Raw genomic sequence first — 12,415 nt, 5'->3', positions numbered from 1 at the left:
GAGGGCAATAAATGTACAAATGTGCTTTACACAATTGATGTATGTATGGATTGTGATAAGAGTTGTATGAGCCCCTAATAAAACGATTAGGAAAAACAAACAAAAAAAACCCAATAAAGAACCCATTTTCAAATGGTATTCTGACCACAAAAAACAACAACAGATAAAATGAATATAATCTTAACAAAAAGAAAGTATTGCATTGGAATCTTAACTGCTATTTATAATAATTGTATGCTAAGCAAACAGTGTTATGTATCAATAATTACAAGTATGAATTTCTAAAAAAAAATGCAATGAAAAGATAAAGGCTTTTTTCCCCCAATAAGTTTTTGAAGCCCCCTCAGAAGAGTACCACAATCAACAATTTCAAAAGTTATCAAAACATTCAGACAAAGAAACTACAAGGGTCTTTATATGTGTCCTCGGCCTGAAACGTCAGCCCTGGTTCAGATTGGAAAGCTACTCTCATTGCCAAATTGACTATCTTGACTCAAGAGCTTACTCAACATTTAGAAACAAAGCAGGGTGATAAAACTAACAAATTAATGGTCCTTCAATTACAGAAGCTACAGGGGCCTACCTAGGAAAAACAAAACAAAACACAAAAAGCAAACCACCTCTAATGGAAACTAAAACTATTATGCTGGAAGAAAAAAATTAAAAGTCTGCTTTAAACTGAAGACTAAGTAGAAGGCTTCTCCTCTGACTTCCCTTCCACAGTGAGTCAGAATGAAGAGGCAAGGGGGCAATACAGGAACATTTCACATGTTGGCTTTAAACCCTCAAGGAGAAACAACTTTGGATATTAATGGAGAACACTGCCAACACCCAATAGACATAGTTATATACCCTGCCTGCGATTAACCCCACGTTTATAAAAGCCGCTACATTGGAGCGAAATGACCTACAAAATTATGGGACTTACTACTGAAGAACAAATTTTAGCTCATTTTCAACCCATGCAACCCAATTAGTATCGGACTGCCTTTCTATTTAATTCTGCTACTCCTGTTCCACAGGGATGTTTGTCTCAATGAGATGTGAAAGGGAAGATGCTCATTTTGTCGGGACGTCAGAATTCAGCGATAACCTGTGAAAAGAGGGGCCTTCTTGCCACACGCAAGCCTGTGTCCTTTCAGCAGCGTCCACACAGCTCGCTCCCACTGAGACTAGTTCCCAGACTCCGAATATTTATAGGCCACAGCATCCACAGACATTGGTCAACTTTTGTTTGCTGCACCTACTATAATTCAAGTAGACACTTCTAAATCACTGCCCCCAATTATTCAATACCTGCTAACACAAGAATCAAAGGAAGGACTAACTCCTACATTTTTCTTTCTAAAGGGTTAATTATCCTCTTCACTAGAAAGCTGTAAATTGTTGATCTTCATCAGCAAAAGCTTCAGGTTTTAACCCCTGCAAAATCCTTTTTATGCCAGTTAAGTAGCAACACAAAAGAAATTGGAAATTTGTTCAGGGCGCACTTGCAATAACTGTACTGGTATTCCTAGAATCCTGGCTGTCCCTAACCCACATTTGTTACTTTCCAATGTCCCCGACATGGTGTGCTTTACTCTGATAGACTTGTGTAGGTCTTTTGGCTGTATTCCAGGGGATCTGAAAGCCAGTATTTGTTGAACTTACTTGGGATGACCCACAGTGCACTTGGACTGCCATTCTCAACAGTTTCACAGAGGCTTCAATGTATGTTCCTCAGATTTGTACCCAGATTTTCAGCCTTTACAGAGAGGCTAGGAGAGGGTAATGTCATGATAGGTTTCCCAGGTTATAATGAGGGCAAACAGAACCATGAGAGTCCACATGATCAACTGCCTCAGACAAAAAAAAATCCTCCCCCATATTTCTTTAGAATTTTCATCATTCTTCTCTCTCCCTAGATGAGTGTCCTCATGTGGAGTCGACATCCGAAGGGCATGCAAAAGTTTAGGGAGAAAAATGTTAGCATCCGGTCCTTTGCCATGATTGGGAGGCCCACTTTACCTGAGAAGCAATTCAAGAATAATTCCAAATCTTCCCCATACACCAGAGATTGCATTGCACTTATCACAGTCCTCTGAACTTGTAGAAAGACCTAATGGAATAATAAAACCTTAGCTTTCCAAATTCTTAGGCTTGTCCTAGACTAAAGTTCCCCCTTTTGTTGTTTGAAATTTGAACAGCACTTCTTTTGGATCTCGTAACCTCATTCCTTATGAAATAGTTACTGGATGGCCCGTGATTCTTGTTTACATTACCCCATACCATCCCTAACGTAGCACAACTTGAAGAATTGACAAATTAATTTATAATGCAATACTCAAAGAAACTTTTTATTTAATTAAAGAATCATGCGAGGAGCGAATATCTGATGCTTCTTCTTCACTTAATATTAACCCAGACAACAATGCTGACTGGAAAAGACATCAGCTAAAGCTTTCTTTGAAACCTTACCAGCAGGAGGTTTACCTGGTTATTTTAACCACTCTTGGGCAGTGAGACCAGATGAAATGAACCCTGGGATTCACCATCACAGCTTTGAAAAGCTGAGACACCAATCTGGACTCATCAGCCAACTGGAGATTTGAGACTCAGGCTGAAATACCCCCCAGTGACCAGAAGTAGGTAACTGGTTTCAAGCTCAAAGAACATGATTACATGCAAGCTACTGATATTTTGGGGTTCTGTTTCCTAACTTAGGTATTTTAATAATTTTGATTGTTTTATTTCCCCCCTTTGGAATTATTTCTTAATAATTTCAGTAATAATTGAATACCTCTAACTCTAACCTAGTAAATTGAACCTGTATTGAATTTGATTCATAATGCTTAATAAAAATAGACTTTGAATACACACACACACACACACATTTAGGCTCATCTCCTAGTGTATTATAAAGTCTTACAATTTCTAACTAACATAACCTCCATTGTGAAAATGTTATAAAGCTTTCTCTTTATCATAACCATTACTGATGCGTGGGCTAAACATTCTTTCATCAAATCAGCTCAAGCAGTAGACAGTGCTAGTAATTTGACTGAATGTTGGGTATATTAGTCTTACCCTTAGTCTGCACAAAACTATACTGATCAACTTGCTGTGCTAGTCTTAGATTATAAATTCACACCTAATTTTGCTATTAATTTGAAAAATCACTTAAATGGGTCATTCACATCAAATTTTGGCTACCACCAAAACTGTCCACTTGCTCATTGACTTCTTATCGCAATCTTATTCATGCCTGGTTAGAACATTTTATTCCTTCTATATCTTGTAACATTCTTATTAATGATACTTGCTAATATCCCACAGTAGCAGGTTAGTTTCAAAAATGATCAAATCTTTCAGTTTGTGCCCAACTCTGGGATCCCCCAGAACTTGGAGAATCATCCGTTGTGATGGCTACAGACTGGCTTGAGCAAGTCGATCAGCCCATTCCATTTCCTAATATTTACATCAGAGCAGTTGTGTTCGGTGCTCCACCTGGGTGTTTCTCTTTATGCGGAAGATCAGCTTATTTGGAAAATGATCTAACGAGCCGTCCTATAGTTGGGCCTTACCAGGTTTAGATGGGTGAAGCACATTAGCCCAATGCATCTTGGGTATCCTTGGAATTCCCATGGGTATCCATTCTTACAATGGTAGTTTATGGAACCTTATTATGACTTGAAATTTGTGTCCCAGCAGGAGAGAGCACTTGCTTTCAGATAACAGCATTGCTGATTGTCCTGGGTTATGCTGGTCATTTCTGTAAGAATACTCTAATTATAAAATATTATTCCCATCTATCTGTCACGACGATCCGGAAAACTGAAAATGTTGCTGATAGAATGTCAGCTCACCAGAAGTCCTTAGAATCCTTGCTAAAACTTTTTTTCCCTCCCTCACGTTTTTCAAAGTCAAATAACCCTTGATTTCCTCCTAGCTCAGCAAGGTGTTTGTGCTATTGTTAATATCTTTTAACTGTTCATGGATAAACACCATTGGAGAAGTCGACTCGGACATTATGTCAGAAAGCTGACATGTCAGAAAGCTTCCTGGTTACATACCCTTCTCATGGCTAACATTCCTTTTTTTGTTGTTGTTGATATGTTTAGTTGGTTATCCCAAAGTATTGGCTATTAACTACAAGACTTCCTAATCCTTTTGATCACTGTAATTATTATTATAAGATTTGTTAAATGTATTATACATTGTATTTTTTATTGCCATAGCCCACTTTTGAGGCATCTAGCTATGTAATGAATCATGTATTTAGAAGAAAGTAATTTTGCTAAGGAGGATGAAATTTTAGTTCTGGGATCAGAACTTTTTGGAATACCAAATTATTCATTTGTGTCCCTGTTTGAAAACTTCTCCTCCATAAGAACCAACTCACCCTGAAGATGAGGCCTGAAGCTATAGCAAATTAACCTAAGTGCCTGACCACTCTAATAACGGAGCTGGCTTCTGGTCTTCAAGTTCAAAGACAGTAGCCATCCCCCAACTAATAAACCCTTCTTTCCTGGTGATCTCAGAGCTCAGCCATGGCTTGCCCAGAAGCAGAAAGCACATGAATCTCAAAACTGAGGCACTTAGGCAGGTCCCGATCTAAATTGAACTCCATTTTGAATCAAACTGCATCTTGGCCCAAAGCCTTGCTCCTGCTGCTCAAAGAGACAATTCAGCTGCTTATAAACATTAACTGCTTATAACTCCAAAATAACAAGGATCAAGATTTTTAGCCTGTGTGAGGAATTACGGTGTTTATTGAAAAATATGTGTTGATAGTGTTTGAGGCACTTGCTCCAAGAATGTCTTGGTAAACATATTCTCAGAGCCGAGGAAATGAAAATAATAATATTAAGCAGAACTGTAGCTTAACAACCACCCTGTAACTTTTTGTTTTCACACAATCCTATGTCTAAGAGCATGTAGCCCTATGTTTACACCACCTGAGAGGGCTGGGGGGAATCTGTCTCCTTGCAATTTGAAACACATAGTATCTGCCTGGGTGCTGGCACTTCTTGATTCTTGAATCTCTCCATCATTCAATAAAACGCTTTGTTTTCACTCTGACAGAGTGTAACACTGGTGCTCTCTATTAACAAACGTTCTGAATAGAAATCAAAATCAATTTGAAGCCAGCTCACTGAGAAAAATACAGGAACCTGAAAAGTGATACTGACCTATGTGAAACATTTTGAGTAGTACCACAAAATTACTTAAGATTGCCGTGAATGGTTTTCAGCTTCTAGATGAAGTATATGCAAAGCACAGGGAACTCTCCTGTCTTCAGGCTGTCTGTGTTTTCAGAGTACTACTGGTTCCCCTACAAGCTTCTGATATCCCATGAAACCACACCGGGAGAGAAAGTATGGTCGTCATGTGCATAGGTCCTTTCTGCTAGTCGAAGTCTGGTGCTACTTCCTCTCTCTGACTCCAAAGGACCACCGTTGGCATTTAAGTGCTTCATACAAACACCTTGGGTCTAACCTATGGGTTCGCAAACTTTTGAGATTAAAGAGCCAATCCTGACCCTCACAAAAATTTAAAAATTATTCAAGTCATAAATATATTTTTGAAAATAAATGAAATCACCATTATCTGAATGATAGCCTTTAAAATTTTTTCAATTTTACTTCAGATCCACATAAACATACCAAAAGAGCCGCATTCGGCTCCCACGCTGCAGTTTGCTGATACCTAGTCTCGCCAATTTAATATTTCTGTCTCAATTTGGCAATGCTCTATTTAAGTTACTGCACCCAGGTTCTAAATCAAGAACATCGCCCGTCATTTCTTCCTGCCATGTTCCAGATGCCCGAAAAACTCCGTATTCACTGCTACGCTAGTCAATGGGTTTTCGAAACTGTTCAGGGGAGTCAAAAGCCCACTCTTTCTCCTCCGGAGCCGCTGGTGGTTTTGCACTGCCGACCACGCGGCTTACAGTCCACCCACTACACCACCGGGGTGCCTCTTAGATGCTCGGAAACATCTTTTCTTTTCTCAGCTATTGGGACTTCACTTTACCGTTAAATGATGGGGGTTGATGATCTGATACAATCTTCCCTGGTCAAGAATGATCAAACTGCCGAGCAAAGGGTGCCACAGGGAAGAGTGGAGTGGAAGAGCTCAGAGTTTAACAGTAGGATTACTTGAAAAGGAACAGGGTGAGGTGGAGTAGATGGGATGTTCGGGAAATCCTCATAGGAAGATTCCATATCCGAGGGCAAGAGCCATGGTCTTGACCTGAAGGAGAGGAAAGGACTCCCAGGCAGGGGCTGTGACGTGTGCAAGAAAATGTAGCTCCTTCCCTGCAGCCCAGCCGCTCGCCCCTTCTCTTGATTTCCTGTTGGTGTCTCACGTGGACCGAATGCAAACCAGTCTAGAGGCTGAAGGAGCCTGTTCCTGTAGCCCCTGAAGGTCAGCCTCTCACAGCTGAGAGGGCAAAGCCCGGCAAGAGCCGTTCTAACGGGGCAGGCTGGAAATATCCAGCACAAGGTCATTTCCAGAAGGCCACAGTTTCTTGGTCTCCAGCCAAGTGCGGCCATTATAGTGCACCACTTCCTTCCCCAGCCAATTTCAAAGCACTGCTTACTGCTGGGAATGCATGTTTGAACAAAGCCTTTATTCTGTATTCCAACAGCAGGACTGGAATTTGAAAAGCTTCATTTTCAAGACTGGCTGCTTTTGATCTGTCTAACCTGGAACTTACATTTTTGAGTCAAACAGAATTATTTAAATAAAATATTTCTGTGATAAGCACAGAATGTTTTGATTTCTTTTTTGTCTCCCCCTCTCCAAATACCACATAAATATTCCTACTTAAAATGTATGGACTATTCTCTGGTCAAGTCAGTCTTAAAATAACAGCCACTCTCAGCTTCCACCTCCCCACGCCTGTTTCCTCAGCCTACACCATTACCTCAGTTTGCTTGTGTACAGGCCATGTGAGGGGATAATTTTATCTCAGACCCATCTGGACTATTCCATTAACAGGGCTCCCTCCTCTGACTCCTGCTTCCAGATTTGGCACAACCATAGTTTTCCACACCATCAGTTTTTTTTTCATTAATTAAACTTTATTTTTCGTCTATCTGCCCCCTGTTCTTCTATCCACAGCCTCTCTGCCTCTCTTCTAGGATACCTGTCTCTGATTTCATCTTCTGGCCTCTTCATCTAATGTTCTTCTCAGCCCCCAGCTTGCATTTACTCCTTTAAAAAATCACATTCCTTCTACCTTGACTTATCGGTTATTGAAGTAAGAATGTGAGAAGACGTCTTCCTTGGAATTAGCATACCTGCTGTGGACGCTCTCTTGGTCAGAGCAAAGCCCAGCTCCATGTAAGGTTGAAATTAAAACCTTGCCCTTACCTACTGGTCACTGAAAACCAATCTGAAATGGAAGAGTTACATTTTTTTTTTTTAAACCGTGAAAGTCTATACCCAGAGATTCACAAGGCACTGTAGTAGAAACACAAAACTCTGGCCTAGTTGCGGTCCATATAGTCTGGCCCAGAAGTGTGTTCCGTACAATGAGATAATAAATAAAAATACGATGGAAATCCTCCTGGAAGAAGTTTCTAGTAAAATTAATCTACGTGAATACAGGAAGCCTAGATGGAGAAGAGCTAGTAAAATGCATCCATGGCGGGAAGGAGAGGAAGCAGACTCACTAAAATGCCTCGGTGATTTCACTTTTTCTCCGCTTGAGCATCTGGAGCAGAATCCTGATTTCAGAGCCAACGAGAAACAGGTCTTTGGGATAGTATTGAATTTAATCGTAGAATTCTCCAATCCCAAAAGATGGCGTCACTGTGAAAAGTTCATTGTAGGGAACATCTTGGATGTAGGGGAGAGTCGTTTTCAGGCCCGAGAAAGGGGCAGAATCACTGCTTCTTGACTCAGTTGAACTTTCTCTCACGCTCCAGGTCCTGCGCCCCAAGTGAGGGCTCTTCCCCCCCACAGGGGAGAAGCCCGGCTCTCACCTTTGCCTCCTGGATGGTGTCAGCGAAGGGGGTACTCGCCTCTGCTTCAGGGATGAGGCCAGGCTTCTCGTCAGGCAAACAGACATCTGACTCAAGCCCGAGAGAACGCTGGCAGCGGAGACAAAGCAGAGCATTTCAAATAACTTGACGGGGCTGGGCGTAATCATCAGGAAGCGGGAAAACTTTGAGAATGTGTTGTCAACTCCAGTTTTAAAATAAACAATCTAGACTAGATGTGCTTTGGCTGGCAGGCTTCCCCAAGGGAACCATATTGGAGGCAAACCCCTCAACCCAGGGCAGCACCCGGCAGTGCCATCTTTGACCGGTTCAGAACGACAGCAATGTCTTCTAAATTAAATACAAGTAAAGAAGCACACCCTTTACCTGTAGTCACGGAGTGGATTTATATGTAATGGGTACACACTCAGCTTGCCGGGTGGGAGGCCTCCCTGACAATCCTATGAGGGTTTGGAATGAAATGAAGTTACTGCTTTAGAAAAGATAAAGCGACTGTAAATTGCTTCCTTAGGAATTGTTTGGGAGGACAATAGGAAGCATTTACTTACCGAGTTTGACCTCGAATGACAAAACCATTGGCCCAGGTGTAAAGGCATCTCTCACCCTCAGGTCCGGATGCCCTTCCCATGCAGGCAGCCTCAGGGCCGTCCTGAAGAGGCAGCGCCCCCACTGAGAGTGTCCACGAGCCTCCCAGAGGTGCGTGACATTCACCTCCTGTCCACATAAAGACTCACTTGCACCAACAACATCTGTCCTTTATTGATTCAATCAACACATTGGAAATTTAGCAGCAAGTTAATAATGAGTAGTTACCAAAATCTACTTTTACATGTTTAAAATAAGTTCTCTAAAGCAATCTATGGCAACCTAAAATCACAAGAACACATGTGAATGATGGAAATACTTTTAGTATAACGCCTATGGCAAGTGTATTAGCAATTTCCTAACAAAGTCTTCTAGTGCAAATGCACACAATTCTCTGGAACCTCCTAATATTACCATATTTGGCCTCTCATTTCCCGCTATAAGTAATTATGACTAAATGTAAAAATGTGAATGGATACTGAACAGGTATGCCCCAAACCTTCCCACGAGGCCCTGCTGACTTAGGGGCTATGCTCATCTATACAACCCTTGTAGACATCTCGAGTTGAGTTGATTTGAACCACAGCTCATTTCAAGCCTACCAATGGCTGTCCTTGAACCCCAGAGGTGGGTCATGCTGCTTTGCGATAACTAGCTTCCATTTTAAACTGACGCAAACCCATGACGGGGCTCAGCAGAGCCAGAAGGCTACGAGCTCAGCATAGGCATATCCTCCCCACCCCCCACCCCCACCGTCCTCATTTTAGCACTAGAAAGAGCAGTCTTGTTCTTGCACTGTTCCGTGTGGGAGGTGATCTCATCATTTCTTTTTGGCTCTAGGCAGGCCCATGGATTTAGTAGTGAACTTGGTTTTCATTGGTTGGTTTGATGTTTCAGGAGTTTTCTCTAGTTCCTCCTTGAGTCTAACTGGAATGAGTTTTCTAGAAGTGCCACCTGGAGACACGGTGCCTAAAATATCCGTATTTGCTCTCATACTTGTCACAGGATGATCCTTTCCTTGATCAATGAGCTAGAAAGAAAAGATAGCCTGATGAGTAGTCAGACATAAAGCAACCCAGCAATTTAAAGAAGCAAGAAACCACCAAGTTGTCTAAGATTTTCAAGTTGGAACCCCCTCCAGATAGGCTGGGCATAAACTAGCCACAGTGTAAAATTATGACTTGACGCCAAAGAAAGTTCCTGGAACACACACAAGAAAACGGAATGGTTTGCTGTTTGATGGAGGACACGCTGTTTAGGTTCTGCTTCAAATCCTCTGCCGTGTAAGACAGAAGTAAATATCAGGTAACATTTGCACAGAAAGTCCACTTGCACTTAATGGTCCTCACCTCATTTAATCTTGACAAGTGCCTAGACAAGCTTTGGCATTTATACAATTACCTGGACAAGTACAGCATGATCATTCTTTCTAATCTGGGTATGGAGTTGCTGCATGTGGCCCCCCCACCCCTGGTACATTCTCCCGGGGGTGCCCTGGTGGCATAGTGGTCATGGGTTCATCTGCTAACTACAAGGCCAGCAATGTAAAACCACCAGCTGCTCTGCGGAGAAAGACGAGGCTTTCTACTCCCACAAAGAGTTAGTCTTGGAAACCCACAGAGGCAGTCCTTCAGGGTCGCAATGAGTCAGAATTGCCGCCATGGCAGTGGGGTTTGGTCTGGGTACATTCTCACAGTGACCTTTACACTAGTTCCAGGACTGGCTTCCTCATCTCAGTCCCACCGCTGGGGGAGCTCTGTGACTTCCCTGCATCTGGGGTCCTCACTACTAAGGGGGAAACAGCATCTGTGCTGACTGCCTAAACAGGTTAGGAGGATGGAAGCCATGGCCGCGAAGGTACGGCGAGAGCCTCACAGCACAAAGGAAGTCAAACGGACTGAGAGGCCAGTGTGTTCCCGGGTCATCTCACCTCACAGGAGAGGAAACGCGACCTAACCCTGCTGTCGGGAGGGACACGGTGACGGTGACCGCCCACTTTGACCTAAGATCCATTTTTCAAGGCATCTCTAACTTAAATGAAGCTGAGCAGAGGATTCTAAAAGCAGAGAATGCCTCAAGAAAACCATGCGAGCAGGCTCAGGGCTGAGCATCAGTGAGCTCTCATTTAGATCGTGAAACACACAGTTCACTATCTTTAAAGAAAATGAATGGATTTCATGTAAAACCCAAACCAAACTTCCTGTCAGCGTCCATCCTGACTCTCAGCCACCTATCGGGTAGAACGGCTCAACACAGAATCTTCTAGGCCATGTAGCACATAGCAAATGAACATGATGTTGCTCTGCCCATTCAAGCCCTTGTTGATAACAGTGATCACGGTTCATACTGAGTTGCAGAAACCTAAAAGCTCTGGTTGCACAGTGGTGAAAGCATTCTGCTGCAAAACCCTGGTCACTCCATAGAAGAAGCTGTGCTGCCTCGGAGACCCTCTGAGGCACCGCTGCTCTGTTTCACATGGTGTTGCAATCAATTTGACAGCAGTGTCTGTCTGTGTGGGGTGGGGAGGGGGGTGATTCTGGAGTAGAAACCTAGCATATATTGGTTTAATGAATAAATACAGGCCATGTAGACTTCATGGTGCCTGTCCTACAAGAGAGAACTTACCTGATGTTTGTTTGCAGACAACCCTTAAATATGTCCCTCTTCACAAAATTACATGTGTGATTTATAACTGTGCATGCTAGTTTCTGAGTTGGTAAATATTTTTAAATCATTTTACATAAATTTTGAAACGTAAAAATGTTTTCTCTATGCATTTTTCTGACTTGCTTCTCCGGGTTCTCTTTTAAGAAATAGAAAACACTTACACTCCTTCAGCACTCCATGATCTGGCGGCACTCACTCGTTAAGGATGACAGAGGCTGAGGAGACAACCCCCCTTAGGTCTGTGAGTGGCTCCCTGACGGTAAACTGCTTTCTGTGGTACAGTAGCACTGATCTCGAAGACATAACTTATCTCGGAAATTTCAATTCATAAAAATTCAGTTCATTTTCTATCCAAATCCTGTTAAAAGCTAGGTGTGAACGCAGCCCTTGCTCCTTTGACATTTCCACCAAGTAGTGGAAAAGATGAGGCTCTCTACTCCTGTAACGAGTCACCGTTTGGGAGCCCCCTGGGGCAGTTCTCCCCTGCCCTAGAAGTTTGCCACGAGTTGGAACTGCCTTAAGGGCAGGAGTTTGAGTGGAGCGCATGCTTTCAACATGTCCACTGTACCCAATATTCATAGAATGAAAATAGAGATTCCGTTGCTTCATTTTTAATGAGCTCATGTTCGTACATTTCCATTCTTTTTCACTGTTCCATTTTTAATATACCTGAATCATTAGTAGACTTAGAAGAAGGAGATATTTGGGAACGGTCTCGGTACACAATATTATGTATTTTTCTTTTTTTTTTTCAAAAAGACTAGAGAATTTGTATTTTCTTTTTGTGAATAAGATATTTTAAAGTAATGCTCAGAATTTTCAGGCATATTGGAAGGGAAAAGAAACTACACAAAGACATTTGGCTGTTTCGGTGTAGAAAGATGACATTTCATTCTATAGCTATATATATATATATATTCCTCTAACCATGTGCATTGCTCTCTATATGGTTTAACAGGTACTAGACAGATCCTGATGTGGTCATATTCACAATGTACACAAGCTCACCCCTCCCCTTTCTGGTTGTAGCTGGTGCTGTCCAATCGGTTCTGACTCGTGTGAATGGAGACACAACAGACGTACACACGGGCTGTGCCAGGCCACACTCAGGCGTGATTAGGTGAGGGCCCATCTTGCTGGGGTCTTCTGCTGGTTGACCGGCCCTTTCCCAA

The 12,415-nt window shown here is 42.3% G+C and overlaps 1 protein-coding gene across 1 annotated transcript in view; it reads right to left on the bottom strand.

Moving 5' to 3' along the window:
• Positions 1-9,337: 9,337 nt before the first annotated feature.
• The window catches only part of STK33 (serine/threonine kinase 33), a 222,361-nt gene continuing 219,283 nt past the window's right edge, over positions 9,338-12,415 (bottom strand). Inside the window, exon 13 of the mRNA XM_045290987.1 lies at positions 9,338-9,606. Within this exon, the coding sequence (XP_045146922.1) occupies positions 9,397-9,606 (210 nt within the window). The 3' untranslated portion in view covers positions 9,338-9,396. The remainder of the gene's footprint in view (positions 9,607-12,415) is intronic.

The sequence above is a fragment of the Echinops telfairi genome, unplaced genomic scaffold (genome assembly GCF_000313985.2).
Source record: "Echinops telfairi isolate 266 unplaced genomic scaffold, ASM31398v2 ScPeMD7_60;HRSCAF=208, whole genome shotgun sequence".
Classification (NCBI taxonomy): domain Eukaryota; kingdom Metazoa; phylum Chordata; class Mammalia; order Afrosoricida; family Tenrecidae; genus Echinops; species Echinops telfairi.
This window is presented reverse-complemented; position numbering and strand designations above follow the sequence as displayed.